Here is a 21,903-nt window from a genome sequence, read left to right on the forward strand (position 1 = left end):
CTGCAAGCCCAGGTCACTGTCCTTCCTTCCAGCTCCATCTCTTTGGTTGGCTTTAGCAGCCAAGCCCCTTTGGACTCTTCACAGAACAAAGACAAAGCACTTACTTTCCACAGTTCAGAGTCACATTCAGGAATTTATGAGCCTCTGAGCACTCCATCCATGTGCAAGTCTTTATAACAGGGTAGGGTCTGCACTGGTGTGCTCTCTGAAAAGAAAACACTCAGAAGACAGATGGGTCACAAAGGAGATAGAAGGAAATGGTAAAATCAGCACCAGCTCTGCTACTGTGCTGGAGAAGGCAGAGAGAGAGGAGTGAGAAGCAGGGAGATGAGGTCTGCCTATATTGTTCAGCTGACACTGGATGGATTTCACAAATAAAATTTGGCTCTTCATGAAAAAATCTGAAGACAAGAACTCTTCAACAGCAGCTGCTGCTCATAGAGTTGACTGGACATTTTTTAACAGAATTTTATCATGACTCTTAGGACGGAGAGATGTTGGAGATGAGGATGTGATAGGAGACAGTGTCAGAAGCCTTGCTCAAGTCCAGGGAGACAACATCCATTGCTCTGCCCTCATCTACCCAGCCGGTCATTCCGTCATAGAAGGCTATCAGATTGGTCAAGCATGATTTCCCTTTGGTGAATCCATGCTGACTACTCCTGATCCCCTTCTTGTCCTCCATATGCTTAGAGAGGACCTCCAGGATGAGCTGTTCCACCACCTTTCCAGGGATGGAGGGGAGGCTGACAGGCCTGTAGTTTCCTGGCTCCTCCTTCTTGCCCTTTTTGAAGACTGGTGTGACATTGGCTTTCTTCCAGTCCTCAGGCACCTCTCCTGTTCTTCATGACCTTTCAAAGAGGATGGAGAGTGGCCTAGCGATAACATCTGCCAGCTCCCTCAGCACTTGTGGGTGCATCCCATCAGGGCCCATGGACTTGCGTTAGCAAGAGTTATGCTGCTAGGAAGTCATATGCAAAGTGAGAGACATCTTACAACAGCTCAGAGAAACATTTGCTCTGATTAGCTACAATGACATTTAAGTCCCAGAACAGATAAGGAAAATGTATTTTAAAAAGCTAGTCACTGAAAAATATGTGTCTCTCTGAGTAAGCAAACATGTAGCAAATGGATTTGCAGAGAACTTGCTTTTTGTTTTTCTTTTCATGAGAAAGTTCTGTGGAAGGAGGAGCTGTGTTGAGGTGAGGTCACCATTAACCTGGAAAAGAGAAGTGTATCTTAAAATGATTTTTTTCCAACTAAATCTTTTGGTTTAATACAACATAATAGCTTTCTTTACAAGCCATGCATAATTTATGTTCTTATGCAATTATTTTCCTATACTAAAAGCTGTAAGGGAACTTAAATATGCAATTGCTGAGCAAATAATTATAGTAAGTAATCAAAGGCTTTAATAAGCCTCAGTATCAGAGAAAAAGAAGTACCATAAGAAATTTTTTGAGAAAGACTGAGAGAAGAATCCCAGGAACTGCTGACCAATCAGGCTGACTTTTGTACTCAGTGAGTGATGCAAATTATAATGAAAAATAGAAATAGTAGATAGAAGTGTTCTGAGGCAGAGTTAACATGGCTTTTGCAGAGAGTAGACGCATAGTCACTGGTAGAGTTCTCAGAAGAAGTCCATGAGAAAACAGACATAGGGTTATTCGGTTAATATATTATACCTGGTTTTCTAAAAAGCATAACAAAGTCCCTCAAAAAGTGCTGTTCAAGAAACTAAGGGATAAAAGCAAGGTTCTTGGGTAGATTAAGGTCAATGAAAATAAAAGAAATTAGAAAAATTAATGGTTAGTTTTCATATTGGAGGAATGTTGTCAATGAAGTCTTCCAGGGATTTATAATTTTCAACATAATTATAAATGAGCTGGAAGAGAAGGTGACTAGGGGTCACAAAGTTTGTGATGATCCCCGGTCATTTAGATCACTCAGTTCTAAAGATGGCAGAGAAAACACTGAACTGTTATGCATAAATGGTATATGAAATTCAGTGTTAGTAAATGTATAGTAGTTCATGTGACGGAAAGGTAATCCTAACTGTACAAGAAAATCAGAGAATCTGTGAGGGCAGATAAATAACAACAGTAATGGGAGAGTACAATTATTGTAGACTAGGTAACTAATGTGTTTCTTGAATACCATATTCAGTTCTCGTTATCTCATCTCTGGAGGCATATTGTGCAGAAAAGGTACAGAAGAGCAACTAGTATTATCAGAAATATGTGAACCGTAAGAAGAAAGACTAATTAGACCAGAATTCTTCAGCTTGGAAAAGAGGCAACTCAGAGATGATATGACAGAAGTTTATACCATCACAAACAGGAGTGAGATGGTGAATAAGAGCAGTCATTCACCAGATCTCATAGAACAAGAATGAGGGAGCACTTTGGCAATTGGCTCAAAATGAAAACAGGAAATTGTGGCTCTGTTTTTGTTTGGATATTTTTTATTCATAAATAAATTAAGGAATACTATACTATCAGGTGAGATGAAGTCAAAAATTAAGTGGTTTTTAAAAAGGATTAGCTACATCTCTATGGGCTAGAACCATTAGTACATACTACCTACACCAGCCTAGATGCAACCTCCATCTCTGGAAGGCTCTGGGCCAGATGCCCAGTAAACATGTCAGTGAAGGATTTACTGATTTACTTTATACTTTTCCCTGTTTATTATACTCTGGCTTTACGCATCCATTATAAGCTATTGGCAGAGACAAAATAGTGAGCAAGATGGAGTGACTGACCCAGTACAGCTATTCTTATGTTCCTGTATTATAATCTCTGCTCTAAGTAGAATGGTAAGAAAATGGTATCTTTGTATATTGAAACAGCATGCCATCATGTATCTAGAGTGAATGGATGAAACTAAAAAGTGTATGGTAACATCCTGTGTGCCTGTGAATGCCTGTGAAAGACAAGCAGATTAGAAGTATTCTACCCAGCTACAGCAGAGGCAAAAGTCCTCGACTCAGAAGTTTGCAATGTATGTGCACACACTGAATGTGGAGATGGAATATTTTAAAAAAGAAAATATGAAAAGCCAGCTAAGAGTTTTAGATGGTTTTACATCTAGCTTTCTACACAGACAAGTTAACCTTAAACAAGGAGGAACATACATTCCCCTACCGACATACTGGCAAGGACACAATGAACCAGCACAGCTTTTGACCTAACGCTGGCTCATATGGAGCAAGTTTGCAAAGCAGTCTGGGTCCACTCACCTAACACCATGGTGAAACATCTGTGGTGTAACATGAAAAGCTGTCAGGATCAAAGCTAGAACATACCGAAATCTTTCAGCCACTAGGAGGGAGTTAAAGGGCCAAAATGGGCACGAAGGCATTGTGCTACTTATTTCCCAATTACTGACCGTGACAATCAGGGTTTCTTTTCACAGTATATTCATTACTGTAGTGAGAACAGAGGGAGCACACAGGGAGTGAGGAGAAACAGTGGAGAGCATTCAGTGGAGCTGTATGGGCATGAGACCATGTGTACAAATGTGTTTGACAGTGAACAAACAAGAAACTACTCAGGGTTTTGCAGGGTGGGTTGGGTTTGTTTTCCATTACCATGTGGAGAGAAAGATATAGGATTCTCACAAATATGCCAAGTAACGTTCTTTGAGCCCTTGGAGGGCTTTCCACTGCAGGCTTCCTTTTCTAGCAAGCCATCCACCCTCATTTTCCTTCCTTACACAAAAGGCAACTGTCAGGCTATTGGAAACAGAACAACAGACTAGTTCAGCATAGCTCTTAATTAGAACTATTGAGGCCACAACATACTTACTACTCTAATCTCATGAAAACTCAGGTAATATATTTCCGACTGAGAAGGCTTCTGATCGGGGAATAATAAACTGATTATTTCAGAGGAACTGAGAGAAAATTGCCTACCATTAAAATACCAGCAGAATCTTTGGTGTTTGGACATATGTTTCCCTTGAGGAAAGGGTTGCAAAGACTCCACAACTACATGTTTAAGGTAAATAGTTATACAGCTGTAAAAGGTGATTTAAAGCACTAGTTGAGGTGCCTACCTCTCTTTCTTTGACTATGTAGGAAACCTGGGTGAATCATCTCTCGAATACATAGGGCAAAGAGCCACTCAGGAACTATTCAGTGGGAAACTCTACACAAAGGAACATATCATAATTGGCTTCTGACTCACCAGAATGCTGAGTCCTCTCCTACGTATCAGTACCTAGCATTGGGGAAGGTAGCAGCAGTCTCCTTTTGCGCAGTAACTTTGTGCTCAAGCTGATGATCAGGAATTCGAAGCTCTGGGATTCACAACAGTTCCTACATTCTTGAATCACCAGGCCACTGGATTTCAAATACTTTTTATCAATCCTACTCTAGCTGGACCTCATGCAGAAAGGAATGTAAGATTCATAGGATCAGCAGCAGAACGAAGTTCGGGGCAGCCTTGACTCTGTAACCCAGTAAGAAGCAGACTCCTCCAGCATGAAAGAGTCATAGGTTCTGATCCCTGCTTCCGATGTTGTTTACATATTTTGTTTAATATGCTTAGATGGATAATGAACAACTAGTCCCTAGAGCGAGAACTCATTTTGTTTCAAAATTATTTTTATGGTTGTAAAAGAAAAACAGTATTCAGTTCCCCTAGCCTGGTGCTGACATATTACTCTGGAAGGATGACATATTACTCTGGAAGGAATATAGCATTCCAGGCTCCTGAAGTGATCTTATGATCATAATAGCTACTCTGCGGCATCACATCAAATGTTCATCTACCTGTAAATCCTTCCTCCAATAGTAGCACCTGCAAATGCCCAGCAAGGTGTAGAAGTACACGAGGAATGGGAAGTTCTCAGAGTTCTGATTACAGAGCAAATGGGCCTCATCCACATTGAAAAATCCCTTAAGGTGTTCTTGAATATTCTGCTCTGTCAGAGGCTGCAGCTGCCTGCCTGTTGCTGTCCAGAGCACCAGATTGAATTTTCACATCTTTTAGTTTTAAAAATAATATTTAAGCATTTAAATTATGAAAAAATAATGCATTTCACTGCAGTTTCGGAGCTGGTAGTGTCCAATTGACATAGCAGGAGGAATCAGCTGACGCAAACACTGAACTCTCTCTCATTAGATCTGCCAAATAATGTAGCAAAATCAGGAGAAAACATCCTACCTCATAGGTGACATATCTGAACCTATAGAATTTTTTAAGGATTCATCAGATGAGGTAATAGTAATGTTATTGTAACCATGATGCTCTAAACATATGAAAGGAAAGCTCTATAGGAAGAAAGAATATTTTTAATAGTTCCACTTATGTATTTGGAAAAAAAACAAAAACAAAAAGCAAAACAAAAAACAGATGGTTTTCGAATGCAAGCCCACCTATAGATCTGAAACTAAAACCTTTTTACTGATAACACACAGGCAGCCCTGAATCAGTGTGCTCTTACCTTGCACCATTTTCTTTACAGCAAAACTGGAAAAAAATAGGTCCTTTCTCAACACAGTTTATTACTTAAAAAAAAAAAAAACTAAGCATGAATTACATAGTTAAGCTATATTATATCATACATAAACAGCCAATGGACTTAAAAGATACTCACACAGTATTTTAACACTTAGGGGAAAAAAAAAAAGAGAGATCCAAGCTTGTGCACCTTCATAACATTTCTCCCCTGCCATTTCGTTACCTTCCCCACTCCCTTCCTCTTACTCCACCTTATGAGTTCTCTGGTTTTCTTTCAATACTTATCTTCCCCATGTTTTCCTACAGCCTACTTTATGTCTCTCAGCAGTCTCCTTCTTCCCCTTGCAGAATATTCTACAATATATTGCACCTTAACATTATGACAGGTTTTCTGGACTTCAACACATTTTTCTCATATTTGTTTTATCCTTCTGTTACCGTCTATTTTGTTGCATTTTAGACAATACTAGTTCCATCCCGGTAGTGGAAAGGGAGAGATATGAAAGGTCTTTGATCTCTTAGCTCTATTTCACACAAAAAAAAAAAAAAAACAACCCTATTCTTAAGAAAGTAAAAGTTTTCTTTCCAAAGTTTCTGAGACAGTTTCAATCTGGTAACATGTCATGCTGTGAAGTCTGCATTTCCTGCCGTGAATTTGCCATAGGCAGTTTGGTATTATGGGAGGATGACTGTGATCGATCGCATTTTTACCAGGACCATAAGAAGGCTAAAATGCTCACTGTGGATGAGTGAGAATATTTGAAAAACGCCAGCTCTCTCAAAATGGTGGTATTTGGATTGTCTTTCATGCTGGATCTGTGAAGGCCATTGAGAAGAAGATTGAGCTACTTGAAGTCATTCACCATGTTGAACTGGAAGCTGGAAAAGGGAATTGCTGCTTATTTTTTCCTGGATGGAAGGGAAGAATGGGGTTCATTTTCATGAGATAGTTGCAGTCTCTTTCAGTTACCTGTGGTCTTGGCATTCATTAATATTTGCTGCTTTAACAGATTTCTGTGAGCCTCGAAGACTGCTGCCAGGAAAAGTAATCCTCCAATTTCAGGCTTTTGAAAAGATGAATAGCCTGCATTTTTGATGCATTCTGTTCTTTGCCAGTGGTGGATTCATCAACAGATACAGGTTTCCCAGATGCTGTCCTGCCATCAGAAGGTTTCTTGACTTGGGTATCTTCCTGGCTCATATGCATCTTCTCACTAGGTTTTAGGCCAGGGAAGCAATAGTCACCAACCTCACAAAGGAAAACTGGCTCAGTGCTATCAGGGTTTAAGACCACCAAATTACCCTCTGATAAAGGCTGCTCTTTAGAAAGATTATTTCCCTTCTGTAAGACAGGTAAGGAAACATTTGTGGATTCTGACGGTCCATGGGGACTTGGAGGGACAGTAAGATAGTCCCCAAATGCATCCAGGTGCAATTGAGGAGAAGGGTTTGGTGTTTGACCTGAAACTGCAAGCAGGGCATCAGATTTCCCAGGAGAAAACTCATGGCAAAAGCAGTCATCAGGGGGCTGGATCTCCTGTGAGTCAGACGCTAATTCTCCATCAGTGGCGAGGGACAGGTGGTTGGAGTGTCTGGCTGATGGCAGTAAGAGGCTGTCTGTGGTGATGTAGCTCAAGGAGCACTGCTGGGCAGAGCCAGTACGGCTAAGAGCCATTGGAGATTTCTGCCGTTCCGGCCTCACATTCATGCATTTCCCACAGGCTGGTTGGGCTGGTGAGATTTCTTCCCCGCCGCCGAGATGCTGCATCATTTCCTTCCGGTCTGGGAGCAGGAGAGGCTGCAGAGGAAGTGCTCCTGGCTGTGCCTGCCTCTGAGGAGGCTGGGGACAGGCTTCCTTTGGGAGGGTCACATACTGAAGGGACGCTGATTTCCCATGGATTCCCGCTGGGACTGCTTGAAGGGCCTGATGCATATCGGGCTGAGAGGGCATCACTGGCCTGTACAAGTATGGACCATTGAAATCAAAGCAAGGGACTGCTGTCTGGGAAGCAATACTTGCATCAGCAGTGTTCGCCTTTGAAATAGAAAAGGAAGGATCTGCAATCTGACTTGATGGGCAGACAACTGGGGCATGCTCTGGCATATCTAAAGCATGGTATAGGTTCTGTAGATCCAACGCAATGAAGGAAGCCTCTGCCTTTTCAGCCTGCCCTTCGGGGGACTCCGCCAAAATCTTCATCTGCCTGAATGTGGGAAAGTTAAAAGCTGCTATTGAGAAATATTTTTGTGATGAATATTACATATAAACAGAAGCTTAGTTACACGCATAGCTACACAAAAGATTAGAAAAAAAACCCTTTCTTTGGAGAGCAGATTAACCCAGAGAGCAAAAAAAAAAAAAAAAAAAAAAGTCTCGTCCTCAAAAGCAACTGGCATAGACCTTTCGGGTGACAGAACATTTAATTTTATCCTCCCATGGTTTAGGGACCTCCTTGAGAATTTCACAAACAGTGTCACTGCAAAGTTTACTAACCTGTCCACAACTTGTAGGAAACTAGCCTGCTCCATCTTCTCAGAAAGGTTGTGCTTGTTGAAGTCTAGCTGACTGCTTGTCAGCCAGTTTCCTGGGTGTACTTTCTGAAAAAGAAAAAGTAGAGATGAGGAAAAAGAGGTTTCTCACTGGCAGTAGAATCAAGAGCCTCATGGCTCTGGGCAAAATTTCACTTGTAGGTGTATAATGACTGTCCTGTAACTGCTGACCAGAGAAACAGAATTACTGGGATGTTTACAAAGCTTAGGATAAGGTACCTTGCTAAAAGGAGGGAAACGTTCATTTTTAAATTTTACCGTAGAGACCAGGCAAAATAAACTAACTTGAGACTTTAGTATAAGCATAAATATTATGTCTTCTGGCACAGGAGCATCCATACTTAGTTTTTCCCATCTATTTGAAAATGATGTGTAAAACTAGGTCATTACAGTGGAAGTCCATTTTACATCAAAATAGCAAACATGAGATGCTTAACAAACAGCTGTTAAGTCCTTCACTCAAGCATATAGATACTGTAAGTTAAGAGTCCATTTGCCTCACACAAAGGCCAGGTTGTAAACCATACTCATTGTATTGCCATGTATCTAAATGCACTGTAATATGTTCCCTATGAACTTAAAATAGAAGTAACTGTAATAAAAAAAATATATGTATGTGGGGGAAAAGAAGTATTATAGAATCAGAAAAACTAGAAGAATCTTGCAAAACTAGAAGAGTTTTACAGCCAAAATCTAGAGAGATGCCTATTCTATCCTTCTCACATGTTAGTTTTCCAATTTTTTCTTACTTACACTGGCTTAATTTAATGCTACCTAAGCATTGGCTTTGCTTTCCAATAAAGAATGCTTGTCTTGGTAATAGGCAGACATGTTGTAATGTTTGTTCCAGAAAAATGAAAGCTTCTTAAACAAGGCTAAAAGCCCATCCTAAAAAAATTTGAATCAATGTTGACTGCTGTTTGGAGATGGAAGAAATCACCAGTTGGTCAATTTGCTAAAGGCACTAGATTATTTCAATCAGTTAAAACTTTAGACCACTGAAAAAATTCTAGTTTGATTTTAGAAAACTGTGAAGCTGACAAGCACAATCACAGAAATCTGCTAGTACAAATGTAAGGTTACAGTTATGGTAAAGATGCTTGGTCTTCTCCTAAAAACAAGGAATAGAGTACTGAAGGTATTGTGGGGTATCATTGTGGAACAGGAGACAGAAAAGCTAATCAGATTATTATTATTATTGTTAAGATTCTTAATACTATTAAGTCCTGAAAAAAAAAGGGAATCCTGCATGGCAGGTGAACCCTGCATGGCACAATTCCCTTTTACCTGCAAGTAGCTCTGGATCAGGAGACTCTTGCTGGGGTTTGGAATCTTCTCCTCCCAGTTTTTCTTCTTCCTGCAACAACAACACAGAGGTTCCAAGATTTGCTTCTTGCCTAGGCTGCAAAGGGAAAAGATTACACTGCACACGCACACACGCACACACACACACACACACAGTGCTGCTCTGCACAACAAGGCACCACCAAGGCCCTGAAACACCACAACCCAAGTCTCATCTGCACGCGGACACGCACAGGACTCCCCTTTGCACACCAAGGCTGATGTCCACATAGCGCACTCTCTCATGCTGGATGAGCAGTGCCTCGCCCTCAGTTTTTCACCCTTTATTCCGTTTGCATGGCCAACATGCTGCTAAATCTCCAAGTCACAATGCAAACCTACCTGAGGAGATACCTATAGCTGCAATGAGCAATTATTAGCAAAGTGATGATGATGGCTGGGAGCATCACTGGGAGAACCACTGGTGACAGAACTGAAACAGAGAAAAGAGAAATAGGGAGCTACCCGCACAGAGTGGCTGCTTCCTCTAACAGGTCTTTCATTTTCGTCACTCGCCATGCAACAAGATCAGGGAAGAAATGTAAACGGTGCACCACGTGATAGGATAAAGAGACCTTCTAACTGTTGGGATACCCTCCAAAGTAGGAGAGACCAGATGTGACCTGAACAGCTTTTCCAATGGCATTAGAATGATCCACTTATGCTAATAAAGAGCTGAGTAGGTATATCACCTCACCATGAACACTAGCTGTGTTTTCAGACATCTTAGGTCTGACTTATTCTGTCTCCTGCTCCAAAATGAGCATATACCTTCATTTCTGTATTCCTTGTTTTTAGGAGAAGTCCAGGCTATGCCTTATTCTGTACAGTCCTGAAGAGATGGAGGGTCTCAGAGATTTTCCGAGAAAGGGCTTCCTTTCCTAATGACCGTAAGTGGTAATCAAGAAGATGATAATTTCTTCCTGAGTACACTCAACCTTCCTCAGGACAGCTCATGCAAGATCACATAACCTTGGGCACAAGGCCACGCTGGTAACAGACATTCTACTTCTAGGTTCAGAAACAGTGAAAAACGGGTTAAGGTTTATATCTCCAGGGCACTCTGCAGTGCGTTTAACACCATCCTATAGTCACTCTGCAAATAAAAGAGGCTGATGAGTTTTATTCTGTCCTCGTGCAGTCTCAGCCTCTTCAAGCTCTGATAGCAGCACGGACTGTCAGAATCAAGAAACAAGGATGACCTTGTGGGTGTGGTGTTTGCTGGATTCTCTCTGTGGAAACCTTTCAGGCTGGTTGTAGTGGTCTTGAGCAGGAAAAAAGGAACAGTGCTTAAAGGGCTGTTCCTGCTTTCCCCCTTCATTAGCACTGCCCTTGTATTGCAAAGATGCTGATCAGACAGCTATGTTGTTAAGCCACCCCAACTATGCCGTGGCTGGATTTAGCTTCAAGCCTAGCTAGGAGAGTGTATTTCTCTATAGAAGCACTTCCCCCATTAACATTTCACAACAAGTTATGAAAGCAGCCCAAGTGAAAAGTACCATTCTCAGTTTCCCAGGTGAACTCCTCACTCCATTCACTCCAAGGCCCCTTGTAATCCAGAGGAGTATTCACCCTTGCACGCATTTTTCCCCTGTATCGTGTCGATGATCCCAGCATCTGCAGGGTGAAGATGAAGGGAGGCTCGTCGTTGCTAATATTTATCCTCTGGAGAGTCTAGGGGAAAGAAAGAAGCACACATGAAGAGGGGAGGGGAATAGTCTTTCCCGTTCACTCTGCAAATAGAAATCCAGGATTCCCATGCTTCCTATGACTTACCTTTTCATATTGGTTGTGCTTCCAGTATTGGACTTCATATCTCTGTTTTATGAAGCTATACTGCAAAGTGTGTTTTATCCACCTCAGTTCATACTCCTGGTTCTCTCTCATGGTTACCGATACATTTGCAGGTGGCAGCACCTTAACTGGAACACACACAATGTCTCAGAATATGTATCAGCATACTAGTCTGACATTACCATTCACCACTGTGGATGGAGGCCAAGCCTGAAAACAGTGTTGCATTATGCAACATAGTCTCAGTTACTTAACACCGCTTTATTCCTCACATCTTCTTGTCCTAGTCAAATATAACAAACCAGTCTCCCTATTAAACAGAAGAAAATCCATAATCATTAATATGATGGCACTCCCTGTGTGCAGATAAGCAGTAAAGCAATATTTGAAACTTCTGTCCTCGTCCGCCACGTTTCCAGAGATTTTCAGCTCTCTTGGAGCTCCTAACTTATATTGTCACCCACTGCAGGAATCCTCCCCAGCTTTAGCTCATGGAGAGTAGCACTGGCACCTCTGGACACATACAGGCAAAGAAGATCTGTGTGACACACCTCACTCAGCAGAGGAGCCCTGCCTCATCAGTGCTGCAGGACCAACTGTGAGATCTCCCAACAGCTCCACTGGGTTCTTGTGAAATCTCTTAACGACATACTGCCCACAAATGTCTTTCACCACCGCTCCCTGTCAGCTGGGACCCCCACAAAGGATGATGACATTCTAACCCCAGCAAAGTCAGCAAGGTGACAGTCACTCACCTAGGAGCTCTAGACCAGATCCTGAATTTCTTCAGAGCAGTTTACACTCCTGCCAGTTTGCTCAGCATCACAAGAGTCCCTGAGCAACTCCATACCTACAAGCCACCTCTCCTAGAACTCTGACCTGTTTCAGTGTCCCACTCCTTTCTTCATCAGTTCAGGTCTCTTCCTCTTCCCGCTGAGTTCTCCTCACCACCACTATCCTCACACCTTCTTGCTATCCAGGCACCTTCGCAAGAAACTCCCAGGAGAAGCAAGGCACGACACTGGGGCTTACTGTTTCTGTAGGCTTCAATCAGTTTCTCCTCCGTTTTGGTCCGGACAGCTACATGGTACTGGCTCTGACTGCTGGTGTTGGTAACAGTGATCTCACAGCTCTGGACCACATAGGGGGCATGGGGCAAAATCTCCTCATGCACAGGAGAGCACTCCTCCTCTCTGAGGGGAGAAAATGGAGATTGAGATGAGTGGGAACAGGACAGAGCAGACCCTTCATGGGAGAGGCACAGGCACGCTGCCATGGGCAGGTCACGTACACTGATGCCGAAGTGGCCCTGAAGAACAAGCCAAAGAGGACAGAGGTGATGATCTCTTTCTTCACTTCCCAGCTGCAAGTCAAACGATCCACACCATCGAAGAGGCAGCGAAGGTTCTTGGGCTGTATGCCACCTTCAGAGAAGATCAGAGCAAACTAAGCAACAGGCAAAGTCTGGGAGAAAGCCATTGTCTGCATCTGCATGCATGAGCAGGGTCAATAAAATGAAAATGAAAAACATTCTGGAAGAGGGAAGATGGAGACTAGCTATTATTTCCATCTCAAACTTCTCCAGGCAACTCAGGAGTATTATACCCATTAATCCAGGTGGATACAATTCCCACACCACAATAGAAGCCCAGAAATGTCCTCTCCACAAACCATATCGCAAAGCACAGCTAGTCCCCACAGAGTTTACGAGTCCTCTCACAGAGGGGCACAGCCCTCAGCCATTTCTTTAGTGCTAGGAGTATCCCAATGACAAAAGAGCATCCGACATTCCCAGTGGAAAGTGGTGGCTATAAAGGGATGATTCTGCTTCTCCTAATACCATTCCCCTTTGTGGTCTGTAGGGCTAAACAAAGAATGAAAAGTCTGCATCACCTCTTACCTGGCTCATTTCACTGATGCCAAGTCAAGCTGAAGTGAAGAAATTAAACAAGCTGGAGTGGGGGGCAGTAAGGCCACGGACCACCTGCATCCTCCCCTGCAGATGCCCCAACGTTCCTCAGCCTAGGCCCCGATTCTCAGCCAGCACAGCATGACGACCCACATCCCACAGGCCCTGGCTTCTCAGCCAGCCCTTCCACCCCCACACGGCCCCGCTCCACCCCGCGCTACCTTCTGGTGTCTCCCAGGATACCTCCGTGCTCCACTTGCTGTACTGCCCGGAGAAGCCACTGGTCTGCCCCGGTCTGGCTCGCACACGGGCAACGTAGCTGCTGCCTGGAACAAGGCCCTCATGGCTGAGATAGCAGTGTGTGGTGTTGGAGAGTGAGAGCGAGGCAGCTTTCTGTTAGCGGGGGAAAGCAGGGAGGGAGTGAGGGAGGACAGGGGAACGGAAGAGAAGGGAGGAGGGGAGACAGGGAAAGAGCTAGAGGATGCGACCCTCAGAGAAGAGCCCAGAGAGATCTTTCTGAGGGCAGTATAGCATCTCCAAGCACTCCCACACGTGTGACAGTCAACACCCATGGTGTAGCACTCTGTGCTTGCATCCCGGAGGGGCTTCTGTGTGCGTGCTGCCTGCATAGCACAGGAGGGACAAGGCACAGGCATTGCCAGATAAAATTTGCCCCTGCAGATGGGCTGGCTCTTGCAGCTTTGAGAGGCTCAATTGTTTTCAGCATCAGCTGCGCAGGCTCAGAGCACTGCCCAGGGCAGAACTGTGCGGGAATTTGGCCCGATCAGGCTGACAGGTGTAGAAACACAGGCAGATGTGGGCAAACAACAGATCAAAGGAAATACTCTCTTAAAATTTTGAAAACATTCTTCTTCCGGGGAAAGAGCTTCACATGCTTTTTGCCGTCTTCCCACATGAGCCCACACGTTCATCTTGAAACGTGCTTTAATTTCAGTCAAGAGGGACTCAGTGTAAAACAAATTCCAACTCAAAAGTGAAATGCAGTGCTTCTTTCTGCAAAGAGTAGATCTTTGCCCTCGGTTCAAAACAGGCCATATTTCACCGTGCAAGCCAAGCCCCTTCTGCCTAACCAGAAACAGCACTTATTGCATCTCTTGGTAGTGCCTGAGAACCAAAAGGCCAGATATTTGCCCAGCTTTTACCGCAGGATCTTGACCACCCTAAAGGGTGCAGCCCACCTCAGGGCAGCCCAGCCCTCTGTTCTTACCTCCCACGTCTCCCACTCCTGCTTGTAAGCCACTTCATACTTCAGTGCATTGCCCAGCCCTTGGTTTCCAGCAGCTACTTTCCATGTCAGCAAGAAGTCTCCTGATCTCATCAAGCTGACCGAAAGGTTTTCAGGTGGGAGGGGCTGAACTGGAAGGTGAAGGTACAACATGTGAGATGCAATAGTGAGGAGAGGGGCATGAAGTGGGGAGGAGCCTACCTAAGCTTTCTATTCTCTACAGTATCTTATCCCTGCCACAGCAAGTATCTCCTGGATGAGTACCCTCTTCCGGTCCCTGCTGCTCACAGAACCTTGTCCTCTCCCTTCCCCTCCCCTGCCTGTCCTCTCAATGTGGAACCATTGGATAGATTTCACAACAGAAGGCAAAACTTCCTGACTGGACTGCAGAGTAAAGGAAAGATTATTAACTTTTGTTTCTCAAGAATATCTAATATTCATGGGAAAATGTGAACATGATATTTAATCCTTACCATTTTGGAAAAGAGGAACGTTCAGTTCTGCTTGAAGTGTCTCGTTAGGTTTGAAGCTGTAAAAATCATTTATCCCTATTCCAAAAGCGTTTACAGTGCTTCGACAAAGCCAGTGGATATAGGATTTGGGAGCCTTATGGAACTCACTTTCTGCCTGGGGCTTGCAATGCATCTCTTCAGTATTTCTGTATATAGAAAAAGTGATCTATAAAGAGCTGATTTGAAGACATAGAATTAATCCAAAATTAAATACCTACAATCAGTTCTATCTGATTCTTTCTCTTACAATTTACTTGGATTCTCATATCCTCATTATCACTTCACTTATTATTCTGTTTCACATTAATCAATATAACAAACATTTTTAACATGAGAATTTTTCTCAAATGCCTTCCTTTTTCAAAAGCGTGCAGCAGAATATTATGTTTTGGTACTGTTCTATTTTTATTAGCTTTTATCCTAAATGCACAGATTCTCATATTTTTATGTGAGAAATGGTATGATGAAAAATAATGTCATGGAAATACACCTTTCACTCAGAGTGAAAAGCAGTAAAGGTTTATAAAGATCCTTAGCTCCTTGAAGAAGTTCATTTTCCAGCCGCAGAAAGACGCTAATTTTTTTTTTCCTCCAAACAAAATGCACTTTTATATCCTTAGTAGTGAGAGCTCTATTCTGTCAAGGGACCTTAGGTATTCATCAAAGATTTCATCATAGTGTTAAGCATCCTTTTAGATAGTCTTTCTCCCGGCTAAGGAGTGTCTTGAAGATTAAAAACAATATTTTAAACTAGACAGGAGAGCATAAGCTTTATATGCTTGCAGTAGCCTTAGCTGCTAAGGAGATATGTTGCTTCTTTTTTTATCCTCTGGAATTTTGCTTATGCTTATGGCTTCATGCCCAGTTATATTACATTGTTCCCAATTTTATTACATTGAAAAACAAAAGTGATCATCTGTCATGTAGGTGTCTAAAATAAAATTAGGTGTACACCTACTAGGTGTAGATGTTTAAAATAAAACTGTTTTCTTGTGGTGGAATAGGTCACATTCCACCATTGCTGGAATACTGCAATGGATGGATACAGGCTCTTGGACAGGCCAGGAGGGTGAGGAACGGGGAGTTGCCCTATATGTGAGAGAGCAGCTGGAATGCCTAGAGATCTGCCTAGGGATATGCGAGAGGGCAGCTGAGAGCTTATTGGTCAGGATCAGCGGGCAGACTAACGTGAGTGACACTGTAGTGGGTGTTTGCTATAGACTGCCTGATCTGGAAGAAGAACTAGATAAGTCTTTTAGACAATTGGAAGAAATCTCACGTTAGCAGGCCTTGGTCCTCATGGCGGGGCTTGGTGAATGAGGGGAAGAGCAGTGAATGTTCTTTACCTTGACTTTGGTAAGGCTTTTGACAGTGTCTCCCATAATATTGTCATAGACAAGTTGATGGAATATGGATAGGTAAGTGGATAGTGAGATGGACTGAAAACTGGCTGAGCTGCCAAAGTCAGAGGATTGTGATCAGTAACACGCAGTTCATCTGGAGGCCAGTCAATAGTAGTGTCCCGCAGGGAGCTATACTGGGTCCAATACTTTTTAACATCTTCATTAATGACCTGGATGATGGGACTGAATGTCCCTTCAGCAAGTTTGCAGGCAATACCAAATAGAGAGGAATGGCTGATACACCAGAGGGCTGGGCTGCCATTCAGAGGGACCTTGACCAGCTGGAGACATGGGAAGAGAGGAACCTCATGAAGTTCAACAAAGGGAAATGCAAAGTCCTGCACCTGGGGAGAAATAACTTCATATACCAGTACCCACTGGGTGCTGACCAGCTGGAAAGCAGCTCTGCAGAGAAGGACCTAGGAGTCCTGGTGGACAAGCTGAACATGAGCTAGCAATGCACCATCGTGGCAAAGAAAGTCAATGATATCCTGGCCTGCATGAGAAAGAGCGTTGCTGTCATGTCAAGGGACGTGATCCTTCCTCCCTCTTCAGTACTGATGAGGCCACATCTGGACCACTGGGTCCAGTTCTGTCTCCAGTACAAGAGAGACATGGCCCTAGTAGAGTGAGTCTAGCAAAGGGCCACAAAGGTGATTAAGGGACTGGAGGATCTGACACACAAGGAGAGGCTGAGAGAGCTGGTCTGTTTAGCCTGGAAAAGAGAAGGCTCAGGGGGTCTGTTATCAATAACAATGTATATAAATATCTGATGGGAAAGTGTAAAGAAGGTGGAGCTAGACTCTTCTCAGTGGTGCCCAGTGACAGGACAAGACGCAATGGGCACATACTGAAACACAGGAAATTTCATCTGAACATAAGAAAACACTTCTTCACTGTGAGGGTGGTTGAACACTGGAACAGGTTGCCTGGAGAGGCAGTGGAGTCTCCATCCCTGGAGATGCTCAAAAACTGACTGGATGCAGTTCTGGGCAACCTGCCCAACTGACCCTGCTTGAGCAGGGGTGTTGGACCAGATGATCTCCAGAGGTGTCTTCCAACCTCAGCTATTATGTGATTCTGTGATTCCGTGATTCTGTTCCAGTTCAGATGAGAGAGATTAAGTCTGAGGTCCAATCCTGTCTTCCAGGACAGGATGGAGTCTTCTAGCCAACCATATGTCAGCAAGCATTGTTCAGCAATACTACTATTTTTAAAAGTTGGATATTAGCAAGGAAATAGGGATATTCCTAAAGTATGGATGGGACTGACCATACATGGGTGCGTGCTGTTAACCAAAAGAGTCAGCCCTAGGGATGTGAAGTGTAGAAGACGCTTCTTTCTGCACACTAGCATCAACTCATAGTTTGGATTTAGTCAGGTATTCTTCATCTATGAGCTAACCTTATTTAATCATCGGCCATTTTGATGTCAGCTGTGTGACTTAATACCTGTTTGTCTGATTAGCAAGCTCCACTCATGTTTACTGTAGGATCCACACACAGCACTCCAACATGTAACAATGTTTCAGTGCATACTCTAAAGGTCCAAATAATTTTACATTCTCTTTTCCCAGAAACAAAAGCTTCTAGGGCCCGTTCCAAAGACCTCCCACTGATTTCAGATACTTTTAGGTATATGAATTCTCTCTTCCTCAAAATAAAATCAACGCTTCTTTCTTTTTGCCTGCTTTCCTTTATCCCCAGACTCAAATTCAGTTTCTTCTCAGCTTTCCATCTTCCTCTCTCCTTTGACTATTCCTCCCTCTCCGTCCTTTTTTATCCTCACAAATGATCCGATCTGGTGGCTCAGGTCCCTTTCCATAAGGAAGCAGATGTAGCAAGGAGATAATGACATAAACAGACCAGTATGTCTGGGAGGAAACTTGATAGCACAAATGAACCTATCAGTCTCACAAATGCGCAGTCTATTTATGTTTTGCAGAAGTGATCAAAACTATGTTCTCAGTGATGCTCCTGCAAGGGCAAAATAACTGGGGAAATATCTCATCCCTTATAGGTTTATGAACAACCCTTAGGCCCACACTTCTTGCGGCACCATTCTCTCCGCCTCATCTACAGTGACCTACATGCCCCATCACATTTCTTACCTATGATCTCACAACAAAACTAGGGAAAAATAATTGAAAAAGTAATAAAAACAACTCCAATACTGCACCCTACTCGTTTCTCCCTTCTAAGAAGAGGCCTCAGAAGCGGCTCCAACTTTTAATTTCACTAAATAACAGAAAGAAGTGGTCTGAAAACCTGGCTGCCACCCCTTGTCTGGACTCCAGTCTTCGTTTCTAGGTTCAGTGACCAATGTCCCTCTGGACTCTTATCCAGCAGAGCACAGCTCAGGTACTTACATTTCATTATTACACCTTCGGTGAAGAGTCATACCAAGGAAGGCATGCGCCTCTGAATGCTCTATCCATGTGCAGGTCACCTCTGAGTTGTAGTCATTGTAGCAGCTCAAGTTCTGCATTGGGACACTCTCTGAGAAAGGAATTCAGGCAAAACGGATGCAGTAGTTACAAACATAAATAGTGAGAGATAGCGGGAGGTACACAGGTTCTGCCAGCTAAAAGGGGAAGGCACAGATAACAGCACTCTCCTCATGATACCAGAAGATGATGCTCCATGAAAACATGCACTGAGCTGCGGTCATTCTGCACATCTCCACAATACACAAGTGTCCAACACAAGCTACAGGTCTAAATTAACAAAGAATGAAGTGAGATCTTTATGCTTTAGGGCCTATCATTCTCCCCAAGACATCACTTTCCAAACAGAGATTATTTCCAGGGTTTAATATATACAACAGTCAATGGGGAGCTGGTGATCATTTCATCTTTTTATGTTGCTGAATGGGACTTCTTTGCCACTAACCTCCTAGCAAAGGTTTTAACACTAGGAAGGCATACTTAAAAGTAAGATGCTCTGGGAAACATCTTGCTAGGGCTCAGAATAATGACCAAACCAGTTTGTTGGAACTAGATTTAAGACCCAGAAATGGCCAGATCACTTGTCAGGAAAAATATTTTTTTTTTAAATCTCGCAACTGTGAAATGGGAAAATACAGGCCTCCCTTTCCAGCAATTTGAGTAAACAGAAATGATTGATATATGCACTACAAAGCAAGCTGCTTTCTCCTGTCCTTCTTTAACCTCTGTGAAGGTAGTATCTGTGCCACACTATTGGGATGTGACTTCCAGGTGACAGAGATGTCAGCGTGCAAACATGAATGTGAGCTCTCAAATAATTTTTCCTGCTAGAACTGCTGTCAGCTTGACTGAAGGGCTTTTCGCAGGCCAAAAGCATCAAAAAAGTAAGATGGTGTCATAGCTAGCAGGCCTAAGAATGACCTTACTTTCATCTTCTACTGAAAAGAAGTGCAAAAACAAGTTCTAGCACATCCATTGCTGGTCCAGAAAATGGAGTATCCTACAAAGAAAATGATCTGAAAATAAGGCTGAAACTTGGAATGCATCATCTAAGAGACCAGACTGGCCTATACTGTAACACATATTCCTTCAGAGATCTCAAAGGTAAATGTCCTGCTTTTGATACTGGGCCAGGCAGCATAATTCTCCTAGCTACTATGGACATCAGGTATGGGCATCTGTCTTGGAAAAGGTAGATGCCAAGAGGCACACCTACCTTCTGACAACACTTTTAGGATAGGTACAGACTTAGTCTTTATGCAGACAAGAAATACTAGGTGATCTGAAGAGATATTAAGAAATTTAGAAAGACACTTCCCACTCCAAGCTATGCTAAACCGAATTAGAGGAATCTGACAGACAATCTGACAATGAATCTGACAGATGGTCTCTTTATCCTTCAGCTGTAGAATACTACAGGGAAAAAGATCAGCTCATTTGGATGTTGCTGTCCATAGCCCATACACCTACACACCTCGTGTCTGTCTACCCATCGCTGTTCAAACATACTGCTATCTGATCCAGGTACCATCATTTTCCTATGTTTTAACTCACTGTCAGGGTCTAGTCCTCCTTTCTACTCATTCACTAACCAGTCAACTCGCTCATCTCATCCGTTTGCCCAGTATTTCATTTGCCCAGTTCTCCAGCTTTACTGATTATCTGTCTATGATGTTTGTTCTCCTATAGCAGAGAAGACAGTAGCAACAGAAAGTGGAAAAAAACAGAGAATGAGGAAGAGTATTGGCTGAAAGAGACAGAGACAACAAAAAAAAAAAAGAAGAAGAAGAAGAAGAAAAGGTAAAATGAATTTGAAACTCACCTCGAACGGCTTGGACACTGAAGACAAAGTGTAGACTCAGCAAAAGGCTGCAAATCTCTTTCATGTTTATACTGTCCTTTGTACACAAGCTTGATCTTAAGTCAGAAGATAATTGTTCTCATTGCCAGCTGACTACTCTTTTGCTCTGCTTATTTTGAAGCTTCTTGTTTTCATTTCACAGAAAGAGAAGTAAAACTCAATTAGGGAACTTCTTTAGGCAGAAAACCTCCCCATGTTGTGTTGGAGTGACATTTAGAAAGAACTTCTACCAAAATCCCCATCTTTTTAGTGTAAGAACTTGCAAGATAAGCCAAGAATTAAGAAGTGAATGCGCATTTTGAAGGTAGAGCAGGGATTCTTCCAACTAAGAGTAGTAACAAGAAACAATCCTAATCTGTGCAGAGATTTCAACCTCCAAATTCATTCATCCTTCTGCTTATCATGCTCAAAACTCTCCTAATGACCCCTAATGCTGCTCTATTTTCTTACTTTTCTTAAAAACATAATCCACCAACCACCTAGGAGGAATAGGGGTTGAATCTCAATATTCATTCACTTTCAGGTTTCTCTTCAATAAGCTACTTTTCCAGCTGTTCCGCAAACAAATTGCAAATTATAGGAATGATCCCAAAGGAACTTCATTGCTCTTTTTCTGGTGATTATAAAGATCCAGAGTAGATGTCAGTAGTTCAAAGCCTATGGGCCACATTCTACAAAACTGTAACTCAAGTGATTTTGGTCATTTCTCATTGGTTTCTCAAAAGTGAAATAGACCCGCTTGTCCATGTATGCCACAGAGTTGAGACTCTTGTCTCAACTCTAGTAACCTCTAGAACCTCTAGTCTGTAGCTCTTTTCCACATTAGGGGAACATGGAGAAAGCCCCTTTTTAACTTCTATTGATTTTCAGATTCCTGAATGACATTTCTTTACACCAGAAGGAACTGGCTAAACCCTTGAATAACCATCACAGCTAACAGATCCCTAAGTAGTTCCCAAATTATTGTTTGAGAGCAGACTCTCTTTGCCATTTTGCTTTCTCCAGAGAGGAAACAGTACCTTTACCTGGAATCAGAGCTGCCTGTGAAGCAGGTGATTCAACTTGATGGGCGATTCTTCCTTTCCACCCTTCCTCCACAACATCAGAATCCTCTATGCAGATGCAAAAACTAGCAAAATCACACTTACCCAGACTGGAGGTGGGAGATACAAAGCTGACTGAAGGATTTTCTTGCAAACTTAGCCTTTAACATAACCGTTATACTTTCTAGGCACCTGAAATGGCCCTTCTACAGAAGTACACCACACCCTTTCAAATAAAGGAGTTGCCTGTGTAACTGTACAGTCTGCACTTCCTATTTTAGTCCCCAAGGCACTTATTCAGATGAACTATTTAACTGGAAAGGGAGG

The 21,903-nt window shown here is 42.8% G+C and overlaps 1 protein-coding gene across 5 annotated transcripts; it reads right to left on the bottom strand.

Moving 5' to 3' along the window:
- Positions 1-5,281: 5,281 nt before the first annotated feature.
- Positions 5,282-21,877, bottom strand: LOC104150204 (colony stimulating factor 2 receptor subunit beta). 5 transcript variants are annotated; one of them, XM_009684316.2, is made up of 14 exons: positions 21,682-21,877; positions 20,495-20,654; positions 18,595-18,724; positions 14,785-14,969; positions 14,294-14,442; positions 13,287-13,458; positions 12,448-12,580; positions 12,189-12,349; positions 11,139-11,284; positions 10,862-11,036; positions 9,705-9,795; positions 9,306-9,375; positions 7,963-8,066; positions 5,282-7,672 (listed from the first exon to the last, which is right to left on the bottom strand). In XM_009684316.2, the coding sequence occupies exons 2-14, from the start codon at positions 20,556-20,558 to the stop codon at positions 6,472-6,474; spliced, it is 2,781 nt and encodes a 926-aa protein (XP_009682611.2). In that variant the 5' UTR covers positions 20,559-20,654; positions 21,682-21,877; the 3' UTR covers positions 5,282-6,471. The 5 variants fall into 5 exon arrangements, with proteins under 5 accessions (XP_009682611.2, XP_009682610.2, XP_009682613.2 ...); XM_009684315.2 differs by having other exon boundaries at positions 20,495-20,657; XM_009684318.2 differs by having other exon boundaries at positions 21,559-21,877.
- Between the last annotated feature and the right edge of the window lie 26 nt (positions 21,878-21,903).

The sequence above is a fragment of the Struthio camelus genome, chromosome 1, assembly GCF_040807025.1.
Source record: "Struthio camelus isolate bStrCam1 chromosome 1, bStrCam1.hap1, whole genome shotgun sequence".
NCBI classification, from domain to species: Eukaryota; Metazoa; Chordata; class Aves; order Struthioniformes; family Struthionidae; genus Struthio; species Struthio camelus.